General features: G+C 50.2%; 1 protein-coding gene across 8 annotated transcripts; it reads right to left on the bottom strand.

Moving 5' to 3' along the window:
* Nucleotides 1-174: 174 nt before the first annotated feature.
* Nucleotides 175-27,302, bottom strand: MLPH (melanophilin). Of its 8 annotated transcripts, none has more exons than XM_027890337.1 (17): nt 27,083-27,301; nt 23,092-23,313; nt 22,091-22,227; nt 20,782-20,820; nt 20,085-20,179; nt 19,254-19,382; nt 17,718-17,910; nt 16,239-16,399; nt 11,535-11,618; nt 9,514-9,705; nt 7,033-7,227; nt 4,986-5,141; nt 4,785-4,877; nt 4,503-4,568; nt 4,284-4,362; nt 2,620-2,717; nt 175-2,211 (listed from the first exon to the last, which is right to left on the bottom strand). In XM_027890337.1, the coding sequence occupies exons 1-17, from the start codon at nt 27,190-27,192 to the stop codon at nt 2,185-2,187; spliced, it is 2,076 nt and encodes a 691-aa protein (XP_027746138.1). In that variant the 5' UTR covers nt 27,193-27,301; the 3' UTR covers nt 175-2,184. The 8 variants fall into 8 exon arrangements, with proteins under 8 accessions (XP_027746138.1, XP_027746139.1, XP_027746140.1 ...); XM_027890338.1 differs by having other exon boundaries at nt 4,284-4,341; XM_027890339.1 differs by lacking the exon at nt 11,535-11,618 and having other exon boundaries at nt 27,083-27,302.

The raw sequence follows: 27,302 nt of genomic DNA, 5'->3' as shown, positions 1-27,302 counted from the left end.
TTGGACAGAGGTTGGAGCAACCTGGTCTAGTGGAAGGTGTCCCTGCCCATGGCAGAGGGTAGAACGAGATGAGCTTTAAGATCCCTTCCAACCCAAACCAATCTGTGATTCTATGGAAAGAGAGAGGAACCTTCGCTTGGGTGAGCTAAAAGAACACACACAGGAAAATGGGTGGATGGTTCTGGACACAAAATTTGCTTTATTGCATGATTTAGTATACATATATAAAATCTCTAGACAGAAAGACGGGTCAGAAAACCAGCAGAGAACAATGTGGATGACTACAGCCTGAACAATGCCTTAGTTTGCACTGCTGAAGCTCACCGTGAGGATTTCTTTACAGAGTCAAGCGTGGAAGGACTTGAGTTACGGCTGAAACCAGACACAGAAAGAGATGGAGTTGGGGCAAAGGCTGAACCCTGACACCAGAAGGGTGGGTGCAAACCTCCCAGGTCTTGCTGGAGCTCCCTTCTGCCAGCAAGGCCCTGACACGCCAGCACCGAGGCCAGTGGAGCAGCAAGAAATGTACCCAGTAATGCCACAGTGTCTGGGACAGTTTCTGCCACAGCAGAGATTTGCACTTACCCTTTTGAGCTTCAGGCCAGAAGGATTTCATTTTAAATTAAGAAACTGGTTTTGTTTCCATCTGGGAAGCCCAGACTGTGGACTTAGAAGACCACTCCAGGATGACCACAGGGCCAATTTCTAGGCAGTTAGCAGTTTCTAGACAAAGCCAGTGTATGAGTTACTTGCATGAGAATTCATCCTACAGCTCACAATTAAAGTGGTTTTAGCTCAGTTGCACAGGAATTGCCTAAAGGGTCCAGCCTGAGTGGCCGCTGATGGGAAACTGTCAGCGTTGGTCTGACACCCCCACTCTGGCTGCGAGTGATCCTCCCCACATCACCTACGGTGGAAGGAGAGAGGAAGGGAGGGAGGTGGGGGCTGTACAGGACAGGGACCAGCAGGTACCAAGCAAAAAAAAAAAATCTTCCAAAGTGACCTATAAGAGAAACCTACTCTCTTCCCATCCCAATACCCTGGGCATGGATAAGGGGCCAAAGACTGATCCACAGGGGTTGATGCATGTGGGGAATTAAATCCTGGAGGAAAACAAACATTTTGGGGCATCTGGGGGAGGATGTTACCAATGCCACTGTCACCTGGCAGGAGCCCAGGGCCACTGCAGCCCCTGAAGGTCATCACAGCTCCTCCAAAGGATGGGACGGTCCTAACAGATTCTACAATGCCATCATCAGGGACAGGGGACATGCTCATCCACAAAGTGCATCTTGCCATGGGCTGACCCCTCTGTGGAGCAGAGAAACACCTACACTCTGCTTGCTGGAGTTCTTCTACATATCTTGCTGATGTAACCTCACATGGAGGGGAGGTATCTTCGAGAGCTGGAAAAGCAAACCAGTACCCAACAAGCTCTCCATCATTTCTTCCATCTTCCTTGCCGACACCTCCTGCAAGCCTCACCTCACTCACATCCCCAGATGGTCAAACCTGCTTCAGGCACAGCAGTGAGAAGCCTCAGTGGGCGTTTGCATGGTTTGGTGCAAAGATCTGTTGGCCAAGTGCTTACTGAGAGGGAAGAAACCTGCTCTCGACCCCCTTTGCTGCTCAGGGAAGGGCAGCAATGCTTCCAGGGGCATGGCAGGGAGCTGGGACCAGCACTGCTATGCAAATCCCAGCACTGGGATTCCCTGCTCTACCTGGGGTATCCCAGGGGCATCCTACACCCCACTGTCAGCTCCTGTCCCTGCTCACCACCAGCCTGGAAAAGAGCAGAGACAGGCACTGACAGCTTTTCCCAAGTGAGGGCTGTGTCACTGCTCCTGGTCCCTGTGCTGGATGCCACGCTGACATTCAGCTCCCTCCTCTGGTCACCTGGGTTGACCCAGTTCCCAAGAGCTGCCCAAACCCAAGGTCTCATGCCTGCATCCTCCCAGGAGAGCCCCTGGCCACGTGAATGCACCCCAGTGCCTTGCTCTTCTCCCCAGCAGCTCCCAGCGAGACCTCCTGTCCATGTCCTTTGGCTTTGTTTCTGTCCAGGGTTTCAGGGAGAGAAGGGCATAGGAGAAGGAGGAGAAAGTGTTGCGGGGAAGGCGGTGAGAGGCTTTGTGCTGAGGTCTTATATCATCACTGAAATGCAGAAGCAGGAAGGTGCCCCTCTCCTCAGGACAGGTGGGTCATCACGGGCTTCTGCAAGGCACAAGAAGGAGAAACCTCAGCTCACCACTGTGCCCGTGCCCTGAGCCACCCCAGGTGACAAGGACAGCGAGCTCCTTGTCCCCTCTAGCTGCCACTGCATGGAGCGAGGACCTGCCCCATCCCACAGGCCATGCAGGCAGCAGGAATTTGAAGATGTACATCTTTCTTGGTCCCCCCCCCCCCCCCCCCACCCTGGGGCTCGTGGCATCCCAGGCCTCAGGGGGTGATGCCCAGGTGTGCCTGCCCACCAGTCAGCACGGTGAGACCAATGCTGTGAGCTGGGAGCTCCCCCAGCTTGAGGAGAGTGTGGGGAGGGACAGGTCCCTCTGTGAAAGCTCAGGGAGGAGGGTCCCACATGGAATCCAGGCCAGCAGCCCTCCTGGGTGGCTGGGTCCGTACCGCAAAGAGCCTCTCCACTCTCCTGTTCTTCCCGTTGGGGTTCCTCTGCGTCAGGGAGCCACGGTAAACAGAGTTGCGGTCAAAGGAATCATCAAAGCCTGTAGTGAAAAAAGAGAGATGGGCAGCAGCTCTTCATCCACCTCACCAGAGGTTTCAGTTACCCGCCGAGTCACTTGGGATTTGCCAATCCCCTGCTGACTATGGGTTTGGATGCATCATGGCACTTCTCTCTCCAGGAGGGTGACGGGAAGCCCTTTGATAACAAGAAGACAAGATCTGCTGCTACTCAGGTTTCCAGAGACTGTGTGAGCTGGGTCAGCCAACCAGCAGGCAGGACCTCTGCTCTGGAAAGCTCTGCCTGCCTGTGAAGGAGCTCTCACACCACTCAAGCCTACGACACTCTCTTGATCTACTAAGTCACCTCCTCTCCGTGACCAACTTCCACCAGCTGCACCCTTTTAGGCCTAACTTTTCAAGTCATTGACCTGCAGGGAGGGCAGTCAGAAGAACAAGTCACCCCATCACCCAGGCCAGGCAGAGGGGATTAGGTTCGCCTGGTGACGTCTGTCCCAGTTGCACATCCCTCTATCTCCTCACAGGGCTGACGTGTCCCACGGGCTGCCTTTATCTGCCTGTCCTCTGCAGGAAGGAGAGCAGATGACTCCTCAGCACGAGGACAAGGAACCTTTCCACCTACTAGCCTCAGCCTAGGAATCAGCACTGTTAATCGTCTGTGTGAATGGGGGAAATGCTATTCCACCTCTGCATTAAATGATCTTTCTCCCCCTTCCCTCCCTTCATCTTCCATTATCTGGAAGGAGAGCCACTCTTTCTATCTTTAAGCTAGTGAGGTGTGATAAGAGAGAAACAGAAAAGTAATTTCCTAATCAGTCTCGCTGGTATCGGTCAGGATGAAACATTTCCAGTGATTGCCCCCCTGCCACCCAAGCTGCTGTGCCAAGTTTCAGGTCACCGTCTACTTTGAAGCTGCTGTTTGTCATAACTGGGCCCTGGAGGGCCTCTTGCCCCCCACCAGAGACAAGTGGCTGAGGCAGGTGGGCAACTGGGTCAAGATTTATAGCCATAGAATGGTTTGGGTTGAAAGGAACCTGAAAGCCCATCTTGTTTCACCCGCCTGCCGTGGGCAGGGACACCTTCCTCCCGCCAGACCAGGTCGCTACAAGCCCTTTCCAACCTGGCCTGGAACACTTCCAGGGGTGGGGCATACCATCCAGGGAAGGATACATTCCCCAGGATAACCAAGCAAGGAAGAAATTGCTGTCAGAAGAGATGATGGGCTTAGGCAAAGCTTTGAGGTCTAACAGCCCCCGGGGTGCCACAGATCAGGTAACGCAGACGTCTCCCTGAACTCAGGAGGCCAGAGCCCAGGCTGCAGAGACAGCCCTGGTTCTTGGAGGATTGACCCACCTCAGCCTGACCTCTGCTGTCCAGTCACTATCCCCAATCCTGCCAACTGCTGTCTCCTTTCCACATTATCCATCACAGGTTTCCCCTGGGGCTCTGACCAGGAGGATGTGAGCACAGGGAAGGGAACCCCCATTGCAGACACATAGCCTGATGCAGAGAGAGGACCAAGCATCCCCAAAAGGCCCGTTCATCGCCCACAGGTCCCCATCTCCCACAGACAGAGCCATGCTCCTCACCTGTGATTTCCATGGGACTGTTGAACCTCCTCCTGAACCTCTGTAGTCCGGGCATTGCCTGCAAGGGAAGGGGAGCAGCCTGCTGTGGGAAAGGGAATGGAAGGGCAGAGGTCCCCACTGAGGCAACTGCTTTGAAAGCAGCTCCCTGGAGACACTGGTTGCCTCCAGGCTTAAAGCTGTGCCACATGCAAAGCCCGCACTGATCAAACACATACTCACTTTAATGTCATCCAGAGACTCCCCTGGACTGCTGCTGGCAGGACTGGGAGAGTGGAGGCAGGCAGCCTGCAGGCAGAGGAAGGGCAGAGGTTTCTTTGGGGGTGCAAGAGGAGGCAGACAGCTTGGTCTGCCCCAGGGCAGAGCCCCGGGGCAGCAGGAAGAGAGCTGGGCACAGCTCAGCAAGCCAGGCAGCCCTTCGCAGCACCCAGGCAGCAGCAACAACCCAGGGGAGCACGTACATCTCAGGGCTGGGACCTCATACCCACCACCCTCTGTGCTCACCTGCCCACTTGACTTCTTCTTTGCCTTTTCCACCGACTTCACCGTCAGCCCCGCCGCAGACAGAGCCGCAATTCGGGTTTCGATGTCTGATATCTTTAGAGGGAGGAAAAAAAACCATACAGATGGTGGCTGGAGGATCCACCACTGGCTTTGCTTGCCAACAGTGGCTGGGCAAAGCACCTCTCAGAGCCAAGCCCTCACCTCGCTCTCTGCCTGCTGCACTTGAGCGGCGGCCGAGGCCACTTTGTCCTCCAGCTCTGACAGCTCCGAGTCAGTAGTGCCGCTGTGCTGAGCCCCCTCCTCAAGCTCCTTCAGGGTCTTCTCAAGCCTGTAGGTCTTTCCAGCAGTCAGGTACACCTGAAATACATGGTGAAAAACCTACATTGCAGAGTCAACCTCCCTGGAGTTCTCCTCTCCTGGTGTGACAGCAGCCACAGGTGCAACAGCTCTTGCCATTCTTTTTTGACTGCCTTCTTGCCTTGCAGCACAGACAGTTCCAGTCAGCTCTGACACGGCTTTTCATCTCATTTCCTCTCTTCCCCAGGCTTTTCAAGAGCAATTACCAATGGGGTGAAGTGGTAAAAGGCTCAATGGGAACAAAGGAAGGACCAAAACTCAGTGACCTGCTTGAGAAGCAGTAGTGTCTTTATGCCACGTGCTCAGAGGGAGGGCAGGTACCTGCTAACAAGCTCAGGCTGCCATGTCCTGTGATGGCAGAGAGCTGAGAAGGAGACAGACTGGCTTTCCATATCTTCTCAGTCCATTTTGAGGGTGTCTGTGCTGCTGGGTTGCCTGGGGGCATGGTCAGCCTGCACTGTCCTCCCTTTGCTTCATAGAGAGGAAGGATAAAAAGATCTATCCCAATAAACCCACTGCCAATTGCCTCCTCCTGGGCTGTTACAAGGACACAAGTCCAAGCAAAATAGTTCAGGAAACATTAATATGTCGGTAGGCAATCACATAAGATGATCAGATGGGTTTTGGTCACTCTTCTGCTGACTGATCCCAACGTGTCACTGTTGCTAATGCAATTCCTGCTCCTCCAGCCCTATCTGCTTCACCTGGACTGGACATTATGCAAAACTGCCTGGTAGGAACCCTCTGCATGCACTGAAGTACCAAGCATCCACCCAATTCACAGCAACATACATCCCAGAGGTCCCACCCCCCCAGTGCAAACCCTAAAGCCGTGTACCACTCAACCTGTGAGTCACAGGGATTTATTGTTGGCCCATCAGGCTCTCCCAGTGCCCTCCAAGGTGGGTGGCATGCCTTGGAGAGAAGAGAGTGGCCAGCCAGCTGTGACTCAGCCAGGATCCCTGAGGGAATGGCAGGATGACACACATCTCCCAGAGCCATTGTCTACCCATTCCTGTCCCAGCATTGACGGCAACAGCACTAAGCCCAAAGTTTACCTTCTTCCCAGCCCTATCTCCTCTCCTTGGAGCAAGGGAACCTCAAAACCTTCATGTATCCAACCCCCTTCCTCTGGGATGCTGTATTTGGTCAAAAAGCATCCAGGTGTTGCAGCTCCCTGCTTTCATTTACAGGCTTTCCCCAGTGAGAGGTGAGCCCCAGCATGTGTTATAAAACCCTGCTCCCACATTGCAGGACATTTCCTGCAGCAAAACCCAGACACCCAGATAGAGATTCAGCTCTTCTCTGAACCATTTCTTCGGAGCTTGGTACATGGCACTGTGGATGCAATCCATTTCCCCCAGGGAATCAGTATATGTGGGTTTATAGCAGCTCAAAAAGCTGTCAGTGCTTCACGATGTCACACAAACCTAGCAGGGGATTATGCTCTAGATGTAAACTTGTCACCTGCACAAGCCCATCAGCCCCAGGCACAGGCCAGCCTTAGCAGACAGGTAGGTCACGGCACCCTCGGTGATGGAACAGTGCTGGGGAGGAACTGAAGAGAAATAGGACGCAAGTCTTGCTGGAGCACGGGAGTGCTGGAGCCCAGCAAAGCCATGCTGCTACAGCAAACTGGGGACCTCGCTCACCTCCTCTCCCTGGCACTCCCCCAGGGCAACCAGGAACCAAGGAAAGGGAACCCACAAGACAGAGTACCTGCTCTTGCTGTTGTATCACCATCAGACAAGACCGGAGTCTTTAATCTCTCAGTGCTGACCTACCCAATAACCAAAAATCTGTGTGTGGGGGGGAGGGGGGGGGGATTCCTGTTCATTCCCACCCCCTCCCAGTGCCCACACTGCTCGCAGAAAGCTCCCGTGAACCTTACATTTTCCTCAAGCTCACGATACGCTTCGGCCACCTCTCTCCCATCTGCCGGGCTGGGAAGCTGCCCCGCGGGGAGGGCACAGCCGCCCTCGCACCGGCTCTCTCCGTGCAACGACTCCCACACCGCTTCCTCCGTGGCGTTTATGGCTCTCAGCACTTTGGCCGTGATTTCGCTCAAAGCCTGAGCCGACGACCTCTGCGAACGCCCAGCGCAGCCAAAGCGGAGGTTGGGGGGGGGGCGGGGAAAAAATAAGGACGTTATTTTAACGTGGTGTACAAAACCGCACAGCTTGGGGGGTGAAAGGGGCGTCAGACCTCCAGGAGCTGTAAAAGGATGGAGAAGAGGTAATTAACGGGCTTACGCTGTTCCTGAAGGGCTCTCTCCAGTGGAGACGGATGCGTGGCTAAAGCAGAGCTTTTATCTCAGCCCGTGCTTTCTGGAGGATGGCTGGGACAAAAGGAGTCATCTCGAAAGGCTCGGAAAAAAAGGTTGTGGAGGGATGTTTTGCTCGCTGGAAACGGTGCCACCAGAGCTGTCTGACAGCACCCGGCCACCTGAAGGCCTCTTGGTTACTCAGCAGTTGAGATCTAATTGCAGCCTATTGCTTTACACTTCAGCGGGCCCGAGCAGGGATGCAAATAACTCCTTGAGTTTGTGGCAAAAGAATAAAAATAAACCAAACCCCATAAAATGGTTGTATGGCCACACTGCCAGAACTTGGGACTAAAGTCCTCTCTTCCCTACCCAAGGAGCACTGATGGCAGTAATGCTCCAGTGTGCCGTTGGCTTGATGAGGTGCTAAGCACATGTAAAAATGGACTGAAGAAACTCATCATCTCTGTCTCAACTGATAATTCCCTAGAAACCAAGGAGATGGGGGTGATATATGCGCTGGTGACAAAACAGCTGTGTTTACAACTGCACCTTATTTCCGGGCAAGCTGTCCTGCAGAGAACCAGGGAACTCAGCCCAGATGATATTTTTACAATTTTATGGTGCCTTCACGGTACAATGGAGTTTTTTTTCCACATTTTCCATTAGGATTGTGTGCTTTCATCACAGTGTTCTCCAGTTAGAAGATTTCCTCCTGGCTGGAGGAGACTTCAACAAAAAACCCTCAAAAACCAAACCTGGATCTGGTATAAGGGAAGATGCTAAAAGACATCCACGCTGACACAGCCTTTAATCAAGGCTGGTCCAGCTGCATCACTGCAGACATTTCTAACTCAGTACTCCTCCCTACTTCATAGCTGGGTTTGGGTGCAAAGAAAGTAGAAAATCTGAAGGATCCAGGCTTCATTTTATGAGAATCACGAATCTTACACTGATACCATACAAGCAACTCCCTGTTCAGGGTTTGAGCCTCTGTCTGCTGCATGTCAGCAGCTCACACAGGATTTAAGTTACCATTTATCTGCACTTAAATGCAAATGATTATTAAGATGATGTACGTCCTTCAATCCATGAAGAGCAGCAACAATCATCTTAAAGAAGCTGTCAGAAAAAAGGAGGCAGTGAAGGATGCTGTCTGGTAAGGATGCAGCACACAGCTGAGCCAGTGGCACAGCAAATGGTACCCAAAACCACCAGGTTTTGCCTTGTGAGGCTGAGGAACAAATGCACACTGAAAGGAGGTCTTGTGGCACCGTAAAAATCATTGCAACCCCAGATGAAAGGAGCTTTACAGGAGAGGAGAGGAGCAGCATAGTGCCAACTCGCCTCCTTTGCTGTGCTCGCCACTGACCGATGTGTCAGAACAACGCACGTGTACCCCTTCCACAGGCAAGGCAGAAGGGAGGGGATGAACAACCAGCCACTACAGACCCAACAGGGAATGCTGACCTCTCCATTTGTGCTAAGGGATCATCTTGGGAGGCTCTGCACAACTGGAGACACACTGCATAGATGCTGTGATCCCTCCTCCTCACCCAAAGGTCACTCACCACATAGTAGGGGATAGGAGCCAGCACAGCGCTGTAAATACTGGTCTAGCAGAGTGGAAGAGGGATCAGAGATTTAGGGACTCAGGGGCACTGATAGGTGTTGAAGACATTTCAGTCTGTAGCAGGTTCCTGACAAAGGCTGCTGGTGCTAAATCATTACCAATCTCTTTTCCCACCCAAGGACTCTACTCCATAATGACATCCAGGTCCTGGGACAACTCTAAGTAGACATAGAGGTTGTGCACCTCTTCGTGACAGGCAGTAGCCTGTAAGAGGCTTTACTTTTGACTCTTGGATGAGACTGGGAGAGCCTACAAGGAGAAAGGTCCAGATCCAATACCCTGGGACTTCCTGATCCCTTGACACTCTGTTCAAGCAGACAGCTGAGTCACACACACCATGGCCCTGGAAGGCATCAAAGTGGAGGTGTGGGACAAAAGAAGAGTTCCATTATCATGGTGTAAAACCATAAACATCCGAGAGCAGAAGCAATCACGGATGCAGCCTGGAATGATATGGGTGGGAGGACACAGATTACCTTTTGAGCATCTCTGGCCATGTCTTCACTGGAGGAATTCATCTCTAGTTTCTTTGCTCTCTTCTTTTCTTCACGCTCCTCTTCTTCAGAAGAGACTTCTTTGTCGCTGATGTTGCTGGCTAACTCCTCCAGCTTCCTCTTCAACTCCTCCTCCTCCACATCGGGATCAGTTTGGGACTCTGGGGCTGGAGACTGAAGGAGCAGAAGAATGGAGTTGTGTGACAGTCTCAACAGGGCACTGCCTGGGTGCAGACACACTCATCAAGGAGAGGAGATGGAGGAGGGGACAGATGGACTTTGCAACAAGAACTTCGAGCCCCCTCTCCACACCCGCATTCCAGAGGAGCAGTCACACTGCCCAGGGGAGCAGCAGAGCCCAGCTCCACACTGAGGAATACAAACCCTTGATCCAAAGATCCTTCATTCCCATTTTCCCCCCACACAAAGCATCTTTGTTTTGCCCTGTGGAAAACTGCCTTTCCCTCACCCTTAAAAAGGTACACATGGGGGATTTGGGGCAAAAATCACCATATTTTTGTTAGGAACCATGGTGTGGCTGGTAGTTCTGAGGGCAGAGATTACAGTGACCCAAAGACATGGCCCACCAGCGTGAGGGAAGCAGCCGTGGGAGTTGCTACTCCCCGAGGTAGCTTTTGGAGCCTCTAGATAATCTTATTTGCGACGAGAAACCATGAAGCAAATTTTCCTGTAGGACAGATGGCTTATTTCCACCTGGCCCCGTTATTGGGTGCAATTCATAGTACCTGGAGAAGAATCCTATTAAACTCCCAGGCACTGGAAGAGATCTCCAGAAGTTCCTGAACTCACTGTCCCTCGCATTAAGATGGGAATACAATTACCTGCGTCATACCTGGTGGGTTTTTGTCTAAGCTGTTTTTAACAACCTCGAACAACAGCATCTGCAGCAGGCAATCTTTCTCCCAGGCAACCTATTCCAGGGCTCTGCTGTCCTTTCTACTGGAAAGCTTTGCTTAATACTTAACTCCAACCTGTCCCACAGCAGTCTAGACCCATTGCCTCTGCTTTCCTTTGCCCTAGATATGGGAATAAAGCATGGGAACCTGCCACTGTGTGCATCTCTTGTTCCCTTGGTCAGGCTTACTAACAGAAACACTGAATGATCACAAACTTGGCCATCCCCTGTTAAGAATTTTGGAAAAAAAAAGGAGAAATTGCATCATTTCATCCATGCCTAGAGGGGACCTCCCTGTAATTATCACCGTCCATTCTACTGAGCTGTCAGCCACCAGAGCGGTGATGGGTTCACACAAAGGAAAAAGAGCGCTTAGTCTCAAATTAGAAACCCAAAAATCAATGTTAAGTGGCCTGAGTATTCACAGATTCTACATTGTTGCTCAGCTTTAACTTAATTTAGATGTTTTCTTCCAAGTTTTATGGCATGGTAAGACGAGGGCAGCTCAGAAAGGATGCAGAAATCCTCCTTGACTCAGATCTCATAGACACAATAACCAGGTGATTTCCTCATAGGGACTAATCAAGTGGCCCGTGATTTCAAATGAGCTGTCACAGCTCTGTGGATGTACAGACACCCACTTAACAAAACTCCTGAAATCAGCATTTCATAAAGCATCAGCCTGAAACCCAATTTTCCTCGTGCAGAAGGAGCAAGGATGGCCCTGGCTTGCAAGGGGGCCTAAATGGGTTAAATTTGTCCTGCCATGCAGTGTTTTGTGAGGCACTCCATCACCTGGAAATAGAGAACAGCCTCTGAGGCCAAAACAGAGGATTAAACTCACACAATCCAAGTCACTGTAGCACTTAGAGACATGGTTCAGTGGTGGACTTGGCAGTGGTAGGTTAATGGTTGGACTCAGCGATCTTAGAGGTGTTTTCCAACCTAAATATTTCTATGATTTTGTCTATCCAGCTTTCTCCCTGCAGTGCTGGCTACTCCAGAGGAGCCTCTCCAATGACCAGGGGAGGGGCCCAGCACAACCCAAGCTCTCTCCTCGCAGAGCACCTTGGCTTTGCCCGGTTACCTTGTGAGAGTGCACCAGGATTTTTTCCTCCAAGCGGTTCAGAATGCGCTCGATTGCAGACATGCGAGTGTTGAGCTCATGAATCTAAAGGAAAGAAGAGAAAGAGAGAGAAGGAGAGAGAAAAGGAATAGAGAACAGACCAGCCACCACTGCCAGGACAGTGAGAAAACAGTGTAACCAGCAGAGGAAAGCAAGCAGCAAGACACTGCCACCGTGGACAGAGTTAAAAGACATTAAAAAACAATGCCTTAAAAAATAATATCTTTTAAATAATGTCTTAAAAAATGCCAGTAATAATTCCAGGAGAGCAACCTTTCCTCAAATCCGGAAAACTCAAAGCAATGGTGAGTACCCAGCACATCACAATTATCAGCAAAGCTTTGATGCAGTGACTATAAAACCCCATCACCAACAAAAGCATCAGGCTGTGATAAAGCCACCTATCTCTCCATCATTCCCAAACTGCCCCAAATTCAAGTCAACATCTGTTTTTACCTCCTACTAGCACGTTTTTCAAGCTGTTACTACCCCATCAGCCACCTGCCAACACAGTGCTGGAAAGGAAGAGGGCAAAAATTTCCCATGAAAAATTCCAGGTAGAAAAACTAAACCTGAAAGTTTTCCCCATCGCTTTGAAATTTTCTGACTTCCCAGTGCATCAGTTTACCCAGATGGTCTCTTCTCCCTTACTCTTCTGACTATTAAAAGGGACATGGAGAGAAGAGCAGAGAAGAAAAAGACAGATGAAGTCCTGAAAATCAAAGAGAAGTTACATTCTCTGCTCAAGAACCACGACAAACCTTTGTGATGAGGGTAGATTTGGATTAGATATTAGGAAGAAATTCTTCCCTGTGAGGGTGATGAGGCCCTGGCACAGGTTGCCCAGAGAAGCTGTGGCTGCCCCATCCCTGGAAGTGTTCAAGGCCAGGTTGGACAGGGCTTGGAGCAACCTGGTCTAGTGGAAGGTGTTCCTGCCCATGGCAGGGGGATGGACTGAGACATTTTTAAGATCTATTTAAACCAAAACAATTCTACAATCTATGATCACTGAAAACATTAAAGGAAGTGCTTTTCTTTCCCTTTGGAAATCGAAGTTCTGTTTTCTTTGGAGAAAAAAAGGTGCCTCTCCTTTGATCCAAACAAATAAAACACAAATGATGAGAAATATTTCCCATTTTATGACACTACCAGTGCATCACTGCTGTTCTGAGTGGCTGCTGCCCATTCAAAGGGAAACAAGCAGCAAATGCAGTAAATAAATGTGGGAACAAAGAGATGCGAGGGCTTGGCTTTGTTTCTATAACACTTCCTACCTCTCTCTTAGTTTTTGTGCTTGCTAGTGTTTTTATTAATTAGATCTTCACAACAGCTTGGAGTGATAGATTCTGCTTAAGGGAAGATGAATACAAAAAGCCTGGCACTGTGGAGAGCAGAGCGCTGTCATTACCACCCCGAACTGAAAGCGTCTCCGAGCAGCATTAAACCCACGGGCAGGAAACAATTCAATCCTTTGCTAAGTGGTTTCTCAGGACTGCTGAGGGCCTGCTCCCGGTGACAATGAGAAGCCTGTGATGGGCCATCAGCCTCAGAGATGGTGAGGAACTGAGCACCAGCACTGCCCTGTCTCCATGAGGCAGAGGTTGGGAGAGATCAGAGCATAATGCAGGGACTGCTGTTGATGTTGATGGATATCTACCAGGGCAGGAACTTAAGTGCCTTCATTCTCCTTCCCAATCAAAGCTGGCTTTAATGCAGGGTGGGAACCCATTAGGACTGGTCCCCCTCACGGACTGCATCATCCTGCACCGCTCTCTGCATGACAAAGGCTGGCAAACTGCTCTGTATTAAGACATTTAATGTGAATAAACTTAAACCACAGCCCATAAGGTGGGCATCAGGAAATTTCTGCTTAATAACCTGAAACTAGAGAGAAACAGAAACCTGAAACATCAGGCAGGGGAAACAATCCCTTGCTGCTGGAGAGAGAGGACAGGTTACTCTTGCAGAGGTGCTGCCTCCAGTCTCTCAAATACCCAAGACCTCTAACAGAAGCTCTGTGTAAAGAGGAGCCAGACAGCATCAAAGCTCTGGAAATCCAGAACCTTGAGGTACAGCAGGATGGCTTTTGGGGAGAAACTTGGTAAATTGCAGCTATTCTTTGTGAATTGGTCCTGTCTTCTGACTTCTAAAAACCTAAAGGCAAAGACCTGCACCGTTACCAACTCAGGGATTCTTTTCATGTCTCGTCAGGTTTAAGAGCTTTTCTAAATAGGTTTTGGGGTTTTTTTTCTAAGTTTTGTTCTAGGACCTTCAGTTCCTGGAAGTCACAGGTCTAGGGAACAGATTCTGCCCTTTGTTACTGGAAAAGTTAAGTTTCTTGTGTTTGGGACCGAACAGTATATCCTCTCCAGAATTAATGCAAAAGTGCTTTTCAGATCAACCATATTTTTAACAAACTTGCCCTTAAGGTAGTTTTAGAAAAAGAGAGTTTTCATTCTGTATGGTCACAGAGCTGAGCTCTCCAGCTTTTGAAACCTTCAGATGCCAACAAGGTGTCTAGCAGGAAAAGGCAGCATTTAAAGCCAGGCTATGGGATGCAACACAGGGTTAACAAACATGACTGTGGACTGTACACCTGCAAAGGGCACAGCCCCTGCGAGCTGCAGCACGAGGGGGACCAGCTATACTCAGCCATCCTCCCTGCTCCCAGGGATGTCCCATCAGGACCTGGGTTACCCCAGAAGCTCTGAGGATGGGTACATGACATACCCTGGAAGTGCCTGTAAGCAACTCCACAGCCAACGCTTCACCGCTCCAATGTCAGGACAAGGGGACGGACACCTTTTCCCAACCTCTTCCAGCTCTGCCAATGGAACAGAGCTGTCTAACACCCAAAATCGAACACCCAAACCTGGGGGTTCGTGCCTTCTGTCTTCTTTGGGCTTGTACCTGGCCTCTCCTTGGCCCAAAGTGACATGTGAGCATCATCGTGAAGTTAATGGTCCAGCACAGAGCCGGGTCTCTTCCTGCTGGGAGAGGAGCAGGCTGGGTGGGAGGATGGTTGCTAGCTGTAAACACATCAGCAGCACAAAGGGCAGGGAGGATGAGGAGCTGTTTAAGCTAATGAACAACACTAACATAAGAGCAAATGGGGTTAAATTGGGAGTGAGAAGAAGTTTCCTAACCATTAGGGTGAGAAGGCTCCACACCAGCCTTCCTACTGGTGTGACAGAGCAAACCACAACAGGCCAGAAGGAAGAGCTTGCCCAGCTCCTGGAGGAAGTCATCTGAGGCAGTGGTAGGAATTCGGCCCCATTTCCCCCCTGCAAAGCCTGGTGCACATTTCATGCCTAACGTAGCGTGGCCTCATTAAGGACACCCAGTCCAGGGTTCTCCTATTTACTGCTGACTGAAAAAGGAATGGCATTTGCTAATTAAAGCACGTACCCAGAGAAGTAAAAAAGCAAGGGAAGATTTCCCTACACAGGCACGTTAAGTGTGGTGCTGAGGGATAGTTGGGATCACAGATCCCCCCAGTGGATACCCAAAAAAGGGGTCCAGGACACACAACATTACCAGCTGTGAGAGTGCCAGCTGGCTTTCCCCGTGCATCTGCAGCCAAACACCACCCTGCATTTTGCTGCTCGTGAGATCTGAGGAACGCTCACCACCACCCATTGGCAAAGGCAGCATCAGGAACAGCAGGTCCTTGCTTGGCAATTAAAACACAAGCTCACAGCCTGTTTGACACCTTCTTTAGGCTGTTCCCCCCGTTGTGATCATTCAGGAGAGGGACATGGCAGGTTGTCCTGACCCAGTCCTGCCGGGGCAGGAACACACTGCGAAGGAAGAGAAGGATCTTGGTGCTTATTAAATAACCCCCTCCAAACCTCTGTCTGATCATAAAGCACTGGCACATTCAATTGAAGAAAGCCTTCTTGGGGACACAGAAGAACACAGGCAACTCGCATATTAATAAGGACAAACTGGAAAATGAACAGCAATGAAGGCAGGTTTGTTACTGGGCTGGCAGCATGGGCAGAGGGAAGCACCAACCAGTGCCCGATTTTCTCTTTGCTGTGACCAAAAAATTGAAAGGGCTGGAAGGAGGACCTGGGAGAGGAAGCACAAAGTTCCAGCATACTTCTACATCATCCTAAAATGGCAGTGAAATGTCTGTTCTCCCTCAGTGAAGGAAGGAGGCTTGAATGCACCTTCCCAGGTCTCAGTCCTGCTTCCATTTCACAGCCACCTTGGCAAGTCCATCACAGCACAGAAGGCAGGAAATGTCCTGGGCATTCATCTTGCTGGTGCAACAAAATTGTGATGTGACACCTCAATGAGCCAGTTTCTAGGTCATCCCACAGCCCCTCTGTATTGTTCTGGCAGTGTCAAGTGGCTACGCTTCCTGAGCTGAACAGGAGGAGGTATCTCAAGCCAACAGAGGTCTGCTCCTCTGGACCCACAGGTTGGGAAAAAGGGCACCAAGCCACCCTGCACAGAAGGGGCAGGAGTTGTGAGGATATTTAGGGCACACCAGCTTTTCTGCTCATGCTCCATGTCCGTCCTGTCCAGGAGACTGCTGTGGTTGCACCCCAGTTTGCTGCTTCTCTTCTCCTGTGAACCACCCTGCACCTCAGGGGAAACAAGAGGGACTCGGCCACAAGACCTGGTCTCCCAAGAGGTTCAAAAGCTGTTTGGTACCTGATTGCCAGAGTGGCTGATGTTCTCCTGGGAGGAGGCTCTGTTCCGGCGTTTCACGTGGTGGGGTGGGTAGGCAGGGAACTGGGCTCCCTTCACATCCTCATCGGAGGTGTCCATGTCTGCGGAGTACCGGGACTGGGACGGCTCGTTCCAGGGGCCGCCTTTGGACAGAGAAGGCTTCAGCACAAAAGTACAAGAGATTCACACCCTTGAGCTCCTTCCTGGACATTGCCCACCCCCCCTCCTCCTAAGACAAGCAAATATGGAGGCACTTCTCCAGATCACACTTTCTATTCTTTGTCAGGAGATGTTTCTGCAAGGGATACCAAGATTCCAGATGGCTGCACTGGACCAGGCTGCAGCTCCACACGCTGTGGCTGCACAGTTCCAGGCTCAGCAGGGCCCTACAGCCTGCTGAGACAGTGTTGGGCACAAGGAGCATCATCACTGCTCCCATGCCCTGAACAGCCAGGCCCCTCACCAAAAATCACTATTGCCTTCCCAATTTCGTGGGAGCCCAGGTTGGGACACTGCCCTTCGTGAGCTGCTGGAAGATGTTTAGGCTCAGGCTAGAGAGGTACCACTTTAGGGCAGAGCATTTAAAAGGAGTGGAGGGGCTCCTTCGCAAAGGAGAATTTCAGAAGAGACAAAAACAATGACAGAAAGTGGAATTAACAAGCCAGAGGAGACTGCTACTATGTTTTTCCAGCAGGGCTTGGAGTAGGAATTTAAACAGCACAGGGTAGGGTCTACCCAGTGTTCCTTAATGCCCTGAAAACACAGCCCAGCTGCTGGAGAATACACAAAAGGGCACATTCTACATCTGCATGGGTACAAGCCAGTATCCAACCCTCCTGGCTCTGCTGTCACTGCAGGGAAAACAGAAGTAGTAAAAGGCAAATTCTGCCTCTTACAGGGTATTTATAGACTCGCAAAACCACAGATCATTTGGCCTACACATGCACCCTGCCCAACTAAAATGATGTTAATTAGTAATCCCCAGTTCCTGCCTCCAGTTCTAGTCCAAGTCTCCTTAAAACTCAAAACTTTCTGCACCCACAAGATCTTTTGCCAAGAGGTTGAACTCCTCTACCTCTGCCTGCAGCAGGAAACACATCCTATTGTTTCTAGTAGTGTCCATTTGATTGTATCTAGTCTCCACTCTGGAAAAGATCAGTAGGTGTGAAAGGGATCGACATGCTAAGAACAACCCCTTGGCTTTCTTGGGAGCAAGACCAGCTCTTTACAACTAACTAACATGAGCACACTGTTTCATGAGAAAAATCACTTTTGCAGATGGATATTTTGTCTTGACCCTCAAGACAAAAAGAGTCTTCGAGGTTGTTCAGAAAAAAAAAAACAAAACAAACAAACAAACAAAAAAACACCAAAAAACAACAAAGACATTTTCATTTGGTCCAACTCTTGCAGCCACTTGTTCCAAAAGGATTCAAGAGGAATCTGGACAGGGACACCTACCAGGTTTTGGATTTCTTTCCAGGCTCCTTCTCCGTGAATTGAGGGTGAGCCGAACCTGTGTGCTGAAGTGCTGCTCCGGAGGGCTCATGCCCGGTCCCTGCTCCTGCAGGACATGATGGAAGACTAGATCTGCATCTGTGATCCTGGATTCCTGGGAGGCACCTTCGGCTGAGTTGGGGAAGTCTGTGAAGGACTGAGAGATGAGGATGCTGCTGAGCAGCTGCCTGGGAAGACTCCTCTTGAGAGACCCCACCTGCAGAGCTCTGGGGTTCCCAACACCAGAAGGACATGGAGCTGCTGGAGTGAGCCCAGAGGATGCTCCAAGGTCTGGAGCCCGGCTGGGAGAGCTGGGAAAGAGAAGGCTCCAGGGAGACCTTAGAGCATCTTCCAGTGCCTAAAGGGGCTCCAGGAGAGCTGGAGAGGGACTTTGGACAAGGGCCTGGAGGGACAGGAAAAGGGGGAATGGCTTCCCACTGCCAGAGGGCAGGGTTAGGTGGGATATTGGGAAAAAACTCTTCCCTGTGAGGGCGGTGAGGCCCTGGCACAGATCGCTCAGAGAACCTCTGGCTGCCTCACCCCTGGAAATGTTCAAGGCCAGTTTGGACAGGGTTTGGAGGGACCTGGTCTAGTGGAAGATGTTCCTGGCCATGGCAGGGGGGTAGAACTAGATGAGCTTTAAGGTCCCTCAAATACAAACTGTTCTATCATTCTATGACTCCTTGTCTCTCCTGACCTTCAGTAACATCTCCTCTCTTTATCCTTCATGACATGCATGGATTGATCTTTTATAATGTCAATTATATTTGTATAAAATATAAGAATTCCTAACAATTCAATTTAAAGACTTTGCCTGGCTGCTGAACCCTGAGCAATACTTCCCATCACGGCCAGGGGGCACTGGTAATTTTTGCAAGCACTGTTAATTTTTACAAGCACAGAGTCCCTTTAGGCAGGCTGCAAAACCCTCTGATCTTTTCAAACAGCATCCTCTTCCTCTTATTCAAACAACTACGACCTCAAATGATCTGCAGTCAGTGAATCCAATTTGGGTGATCTCAACATTCTGCTTCATAAAGATGGATTCAGATAAAGAAAGGAGGAATCTACTCATTTTTGCCAAGTTCAAATCAATTTATGTGGAATTGTGCAGATTTATGTTTTCTAAGCCTTTGTTACAGATCTCATTTATTCCCTTGAGCACTGAACCTTCAAGGGCTCGCTGGAAACTAGGGTGTCCCATAGCCTTGGGACAACAAAAGAAAACTGTTGTCTGCAGAGAGAAAGGAAATCTGCAGGAAAAAGGCCTGAAAACCTCTTGCTGTCTCATCTTACCACTCATCCTCGCTGGGATCAGATGCCCTACTCCTGACTTAGCCTGAGGCAAAGGACTTCACACGGAGGAACAGATAGGAAGCGGGAGATGGGGAACTGAGATTGGCACCATTGCCTCCCAACACCAGCTGAAGGAGGAGGTAGCAGAGGTAGCAAGGAGCAGGAGGAAGAAAGGAAAGGAACCCCCCAGGACCCTCCCAGTACCTGGAAAGCATCTGGGCTGCTGGCTGCCGGAGAGAGCTGCACAGACTGACGGCGAGACTGAGCAGAGTAATCCGAGTCCAGTTCAAAGTCAAAGGGGTGGACAGACAGCAGGCGCTTTGTCTTGCACATCTTAGCGTAGAAAGTGCAAGAAAGGAAAAATTCAGCATAAACCACAGTTGACCTTGAGGAAAGGGGGAGGGAGGGCCCTTGTCTCCTTAGTTTGCCTGAGCTTGCTCTGATTTTTGCAGCGAGAATTTGGGTCTGGCACTGTCCTGCTTGAAGGGAGCCAGGTACAGAAAACACTTACAGTGAAGGCAAGGAAAAGTGGGTTCCTGACCTCCACTGCCTCTAGCTCAGGCCATAAGCAGAGTGAGAAGCTCTGTCCTGCTTTATAAAGGCACTATGGGAAAGCTGAGCCAGGTTACAGCTGAGAGAGAGAGCCAGGTGATTCTTTTCAGTCCTGAAGCATCTCCCTATCTTCAGAGAAAGGATGCTGCAGGCAGATTTCTCTGGATATTTGGGAGGTCATCAGTAAAAAAAAAAAACAGATGAGTCTCATTATAGAGGAGCTAGGAATTTTATACTAATTGGGGACATCCTTAGTGTTAGGAGTGGGTCTTTTTTTCCAGAGCACAAGTATTTGTGATGTTACTGACATGGTTACTTTTACACAAACTGGGGAAAGATCTTGTCTCGGGGAAGGAAAACAGAAACAAAGGTCCAGTTTTGAAAGTGGCACAGAAAACCACCACCAGTGCCACCACCACCACACCACCCAGGCAGGCCAAGGACACAGAGTGAGGCAGTAGAGCTCCAGAATGAAACACTTACTCTGCTGTAGCGCTCTGCTTCAGCTCCACGAAGGACGTTGTCTTCATCATCACTGTCATCCCCAGCATCACAGCTGGTGAGCAGCTGGCACTCACCTGGAGGGGAGACAACAGCAGCAGGTAAGTCCCCACTGTGGTGGTCACACCAGTGTACCTGCTGTTTCTGATTCCCATCAGCCAGCTCCGCTATTTATCAGTGACCCATGGCTTTCTGGATGCCCATCTCCATACCCAGGTCACTGCCAAGCCCAGCAGCACATTGTGAACAGCCCAAATGCCAGACCAAGTCCAAAGTCAAGGTTTCCTACATCAAATGGCAAGACGCAGTGAATCTTTCCTGCCAGGGCTCCTAAGGAACACAACATGAAATCCCAAATTCCGTGGATTCCTTAAGAATGTGGGCAGCTTTAAGCGTACGACGTAGGCGTACACTGAGATGGGGAGTGCCTGCAAACTTTGAGTTTGGTATGTAACCAAAAGTCCTGTTGTATCCTAGTCTAGCCTTGGACATCCCAGATGTACCACAGTGCAAGAGCTGACCACTTCAGTCCAATGCAATGGAAGAATGTTCTCTCTGGTCTGGCCACGCCAAATCTCTCCAGTGTGCCCATAGCCAGGGAGTGTGAAGAGAAAAAGAAAGACACTGGAAACCTTGCTTGAGCTGCCACCCCCATGCTGCAGTTCTCTTCTTTACTTACTGTTAATGTCTGGCAGGCTGTAAACTCTGTCATGAAGACCTAAATGAAAAGATAAAATAAAAATAAATAATCACGTTTTCTCAGGGTAGAGAACAAGCCTCAGAGCCATGGATAACTGGACTTCTCATTCTCTAGCCATCACAAGAAACAATCATGAAAAACATGACTTAGAGAGAACAAAACAGGCACTTGGAGACAGGGCTTGACTTTTAAAAGTCAAAGAGCTGATTACCCCACTTACTTCCAGTTCACTGGTGTTCATGAAGTAATAAACAACAAAATAATTTATTTTTCAAAAAGGCATCATAATCTCAATTTAAAGTGGCCTAAAACACTGTTAATCTCATGCTTGCTCTGATTTTCTCTCAGATTGTCCTTCCTTTGTGGTCTGATGCATTTTTTTTATCAAATGCTGCATGAATTGTCTCTCAGTCCATCAATTTTATATTCCATGCCATGACCCTCCACGCTTTTTCTGCTATTTCTGCTGAGAGTGGTCTGGATAAAAGACTGATTGAATAGAGTATGTAAATGGTATTTGTGCAAACTTTTCTGTGGCTTCTCAAGATGGGAACAAAATCCACACTGGCTTACAAAGGCAATAAGCAAAGGAGTGCAGGAGCTGCATGTATGGCAACTGGTCAGTAAATAATTCTGTATTAACTTCATCATCCATTTATGCACTGTTGAACCAATATCAGAAATACTGATGACAGGTAACTCATTCATTTTTATAAGTTTTGTCACTGCCAGGGGATCATCAGATAGGCTGTAAAAATCATTAGATCATGGGTGGTGGCTTTATCCTGCAGTTAAACTAGTGTTAATTTCACAAACTCTGTGATGAAAAGAGCAAAAATAAAGAAAAACAAGAGCTGCAAACTGCAGGACATGGGACTTTTAAAAATAAACATGAGGTATTAGGAACTCTTTTTCGTTGAAAGGGTAGTCAAACACTGGAACAGGCTGTCCAGGGAAGTGGTGGAATCACTATCTTTGGGGACATGGTTTAGTGGCAGGCTTGTCAGTGCCGGGTTAATGGTTGGGATGATCTAAAGGTCTTTTCCAGCCTTAGTGTTCCTGTTTCTTAAGTCTCTGGTAAACACCTAAGACTGAACAACATCTGCTCTTGTGAACGCGCAAGTCTGAAGCTCTGCTTCCTCCCCAGGATGTTTTGAACAGCCCCGATACCCCTTGGCGCTCAGAGCAGCGTCACCACTGATGCTCCTCCCTTGGTGCATCCCGATGTGGTGCAGCACAGACGCCCCACGAGCAGCAGGGCGGGGCAAACCCCAGTGCCCCTCCTCACCTAGAAACGCAGAGTTGAGCCCCTGCCCCGGCTGCAGCCTGCCATAGAGGGACTGCAGCACTTTGGCACTTCCAAACCTCTTGAAACGGGACCGCACGTGTTCGTAGTACCACTCCAGGGACCCGACCTTCACGATCCTGCCCAAAGAGAGGATGAACGTACGTGAGCCGGTCCAGCCACGCCCACAGTGAGCAGACCCTCCCCCAGGAACCGCCTCTTAGCAACAACACAGAGTGTTTTCTAACCAGCATAAAAGGATGCTGAATTTGGGCAACTCTTGTTGAGCCCCGTCCCCGAGGGTCGCCTCGTCCCTCACAGCCTCCATCACAGCAGGCCGGTGACGAGTGGCATTCCTCAGGGGTTGATATTGGGAGTGGCACTGTTTAACATGTATATTGGTGACATGGACAGTGGGATTGAGTGTGCCCTCAGTCCAAGGGTGTGGTGCAGTGGACACGCTGGAGGGAAGGGATGCCATCCAGAGTGACCTGCACAGCCTGGTGTGGACCTCAGCAAGATCAACAAGGCCAAGTGCACAGTCCTTGCACCTGGACTGGGGCAATCCCAAGCACAAATACAGGCTGGGACATCTCTCCTATGGAGACAGGCTGAGAGAGCTGGGGCTGTTCAGCTTGGAGGAGAGAAGGTGCTGGAGAGACCTTAGAGCATCTTCCAGTACCTAAAGGTGCTCCCAAAAATGCTGGAGAGGGATTTTGGACAAGGGTCTGGACAAGAGGGAATGGCTTCCCACTGCCAGATGGCAGGGTTAGGTGGGATAGTAGGAAGAAACTCTTCCCTATGAGGGTGGTGAGGCCCTCACAGGTTGCCTAGAGAAGCTGTGGTTGCCCCATCCCTGGCAGTGTCCAAGGCCAGGTTGGACGGGGCTTGGAGCAACGTGGGAGGGTGGAAGGTGTCCCTGCCCATGGCAGGGGGGCAGAACTAGTTGGTCTTTAAAGTCCCTTCCAACCCAAACCATTCCATGATTTCAGGAGGAGCAGCACCTGGAGAGGCGGCAGGGATCGCAGACCCAGCCTTGCTCCTTCTTGTTGTAGCGGCTGCAGTTCTTGCAGGTGTAGAAGTGGCAGTCCAGGCACTGCCTCTTGCTGTTCAGCAGGAATTTGAAGGGCTGGAGGCAGTGGACACAGTGAGTTTCATTGAGGTGGGACTGATTTGTCAAGAACTCTCTCTTGCTGCTCTCCTGGTCAATCTTGCATTTCAGCTCCCTGCAGAAAACACCCCAAAACACAGGAATAGTTTTTGTTATCATCTCACTGCAAAGTCTCACATGGCAAACCCTGTTACGCCTCAATCATTTCAGAAATGATTTTCCAGGGAACGTTCCGAGTCCTGCAGCTTGTGGAAACAGCTGTAGGGCAAAGCTAATAAACAACATCACGAGTTAAATAAGCTGAACAAAGAAGTGGGCTCCAGGTTCAGGGCAGGTATCATCAGATACATTAGGATTTGCCACTGTTAAGTTTAATGTTAGATTTGGTTGTGCCAAAACCTGTCCTGTTTGTTTCACGGGGTGTGGATCGTAAATCCCAGAAATCTCAGGAGAGTGGATCTTCTCGAACACTCTGGCTGCATCCCAACTTGACACAATCTTTGGGTCTGGAGTCCAGCAGGGAATTAAAATCTTTCTGGAATTCTCAGTTAAAAAAAAAAAAAAAAGAATTCTGGGATTAAAAAGGATTAAAAGGGGTTTTGATATAGTTCTTCAGTGCTAAATTCAGCAGAGAATTTTATTAAGTGATGTGCAATGAGGCTCTTACTGTTCAGAGGAGCATTTTCCAAGAGCACCTTCTCCTGGCAATCCATCACTGCAGGCTTCCTTTGTTATCCGAACCTGGCTGCTAAAGCAGGTCCCCATGCAAGAGAGTGTCTGCATGAGGCTGAACCCCCAGCAACAGCCCAGGCCAGAAATGCCTGCCAAGCTGCTGGGGGCCCACTGTGCTGCCCAAAGGCTTTCTGTTTGCTCCCCGCACCACGCATCACCTCAGGTATGTTTGCCTTTGGGGCCATGGCTGAGAGGAAAATGTTTGTCTTGTAGGGAAGGTTCTAGAAGGTTGTTTTCTCTCTGGGCAGGACCAGGAAGCTGTATTTTCCAGAGGAGAAATCAGCTTTGCCCAAAAACCTCAAACCATCAGACCTGGAGGATGTTTCATGATCACAGCGTGGACCACGAGGCTCTGGTGATGCTCCCCGTGCCGGCTGCCGGACTGACGCCGGGGTGACCACAGCAGGAGCCTCGCTGGCCACGGGAGCAGTGGTGTGACCGGCACTGGGAATGACAGGCATGTCAGTCAAGCTAATCTCTGTTTAACCAAATCAGTTTGCACATTAGGGAGCAGCTCTTCTTTTGTTTTCCAAGGAAGACTTTTCTGGCCAGCTTACTGCCAGCGCACCAGGCTGTGTTCGCTGTCACACAGCAGTGACACCAACTTGCATTAACTGAGAGATGTAAAAAACAGCATAAAGACTGAACTGGGCACGTGGGTTTTTATAATCAGCCATTCACCATCCTTGCAGGTGCAAATGTCCAGCAATAAAGTTAAATGTGGCTACGAAAAGCAAACCCACAAATAGAGAACCCTTGGGTTGGACTCAGTGCTCTTTTTCCATGCTAAGGCAGTTGCCAGCAGGATCCAGTCTTTTGCTGGAACTGCTTTTTCTGGTTCCCAGAGACCGGTTGGATCCCTACACCTCTCCTCCCTCACCCACCAGACCTGCCAAAGGAAGGACAAGTCTCAGCCAAACCAGTTTAAAAGCCGCAGGAACTGCATGCCTCTTGTCTCCTCTTGCTGGCAGGAGCACAAGCCAGCCCCTTCCCTGCTCTCTGCTCACGGCAGAATAAATAAATCCATGGCAATGAGATGCCAACTGCAGCAGGGTTGGTCCCACTGAGCTCCAGGAGAGACACAGGGAGCCATCCTCCAAAACCAGGGTTGTGGGAAGGGATGCTCGTGGAAAGAATCAGGGAGAGCCCCCACAAAATGGCCATTGTTTAATTTTTTGGGCAAAGCACTACCCTCACATGCCTGTGCAGTTTCTGGCCAGCAGAAGCTTTTGTCCGTTGTTGGTGAGTGGTTTCTGCCAAAAACAAAATACAGAGAAGCAGCAGAAAGGAAAGAAAATGGTCAGGCTGGGCAGGGTGGGGGGGGAAGGTTGGGAAGGGGGAGACATTTCTTTGAGGCTTGCAGGTTGAGACAAGTCCAGTGAATAGAAAAGCAAATGAATAGAAAAGCAAATGGGGCTGGTCAGAGCACAGAGAGAAGGGTGAATGGATGCAGGGTCTCCCAGAGCATCACATCATGTCCCAGCTTGCTACTGGCAGAAAATGCTCCTGTAGCTCCGTGTCCAGCATGCAGGAATGTGGCAGACTTTCCCAAACTGATAGTCTGGTCTATGGCAGAAATTTTTCAGCAATTAGAGAAATTTCTGTAATTCAGAGTGGTTAATGCCAACCCTCCACAGGGCAGGATTAAACAGGAAAATAAAAATAAACAGAGGAAATGAAACTTAGGAGGACAGCTGAGTAGAAGCATTCTGAGACCTGAGATCTTCCCCCATCTTTCATCTCCCATAGCGTGACACTCCATTTGGAAGGTTCCTGGGCATCAGAGAGGACCCATATAAGCCAGTCTGGCGCCAAGGTCAAGTAGGGAAGGAATTCACCTCGCCCAATTCTTTGCTGCAGGGCACAGCAATATGGGTCCCCACCTCCTCCCTCAAGGCAGAGCTCAGATCCATCACAAGGGAGACATTCACCCTTTCCAGGATGATAATTTTTTTTTAAATACCCCTGTCTAATCAGCTTCCTGCATTTCAGAGCTACCAGCAGAGGAAGGCAGTAGATGATGATATTGAATTATCTCTGCCTCCCACACAGGCTGAGGTTTTTTAGGCAAAAAAAGTAATCAGGGCATTGAAAAATATATGTCTGAGAGCTTCTCGTTGGCTAGTGGTGTAAATGGAGAGGCTCGCGGGACAGCAAGCTTTTGGGGGATGCAGATATCCCAAATGAAGAAGGACGATTCCTCACCTTTCCGTTTGGATCTGACAGGGGAACTAATGAGCTCCTGGTCCCCAGGCATTGTCATGGTATCAGCATCAGCCCCGGCTCAAAAAATTCAGGGCTGGGAGCATCCAAGGGCTCAGTGGGAGGGCAGCACTGCCCAAACCCAGCCTGGGAGCATGGATCATTCCCTTGGGAAAATAATAAGAACTTGGCCAGACCCTGAAGAGGGTCACTGCAGCTCCTTGAAATGTGTTAAGACTTTGTTAGGTTCAATGCCTGACATAGCTAATGAACAAGACCTAAACCCCTACAATTTCTCATGCTCAGAATTTAATCTCATCTGACAGAACGTTTTTTAAACAGCACTTCTGGTCAAGTGCCCTGTTTGTAAGAACTTAAAAGTTCTTGGAATTTGCTGTTCCTGTGATTTGCAATCTTTTCCCAATCTGTGAGCCCCTAAAACTTTCCCGGGATGGCACAGCCCCCTGTATAGCATACGGTAGGTTTTACTACTCCTCCCAGTTATTTTTCCAGGATCCTTCAGGAGCCTGTTGCCACCCAGGACTCATTGAACACCTCTCCTGCCCTAAAAGCACAAGACCTATCGCACGGAGCAAAAGCAGGGGAGCCAAATCCCATCCTCTGCTGCACAATAAGGTCTCCCCTCTGGAGGCCCGCCAGCCCCAAGCCCCACAAAGGCATTTCCTGGTGTTTGTCCCCACAAACTGCCGCGGCGTCACCGACCCGCATCGCCGCCGATGGCGCGGTGCCAGTTCGCACCTTTGCCACCCGAACGCGTCACCTTGCCGCTGATAACGTAATCTATCAACCGCGTTTGACTTGCACAGGCAGGTGCCGGCTGTTCCTACTCGCCCACAGCCTCGGCACGTTGCTTTATCCCCGCATCCCGCAGGCAGCACGGGGACCCGCGGCTGGCCCGGGACCGCACGGGGCCGAGAGCCGATACTCACTCCAGCCGTTCCTCCTCCTTTTTCCGCAGATCAAAGTCCCGCTGAACGACTTCCCAAACATGTTTTGCTTCTTCGTCGGTTAGCTTGGAGAGGTCCAGCTTCCTCCCCATCTCGAAGCCGATCCCGTTACTCGCTCCCCTGCGCGCTGGCCGTCCCGCACCCTGCTGACGGAGCGGGAAGAGCTCAGCCCCACCTCCGCGGCTGCCCCGTATAAAGGGGC

Source organism: Empidonax traillii, unplaced genomic scaffold (genome assembly GCF_003031625.1).
Source record: "Empidonax traillii isolate 1590-97213 ecotype Southwest subspecies unplaced genomic scaffold, ASM303162v1 scaffold284:size1552100, whole genome shotgun sequence".
NCBI lineage: Eukaryota > Metazoa > Chordata > Aves > Passeriformes > Tyrannidae > Empidonax > Empidonax traillii.
The sequence above is the reverse complement of the archived record's forward strand: the minus strand, read 5'-3'. Positions and strand labels throughout refer to the sequence as shown.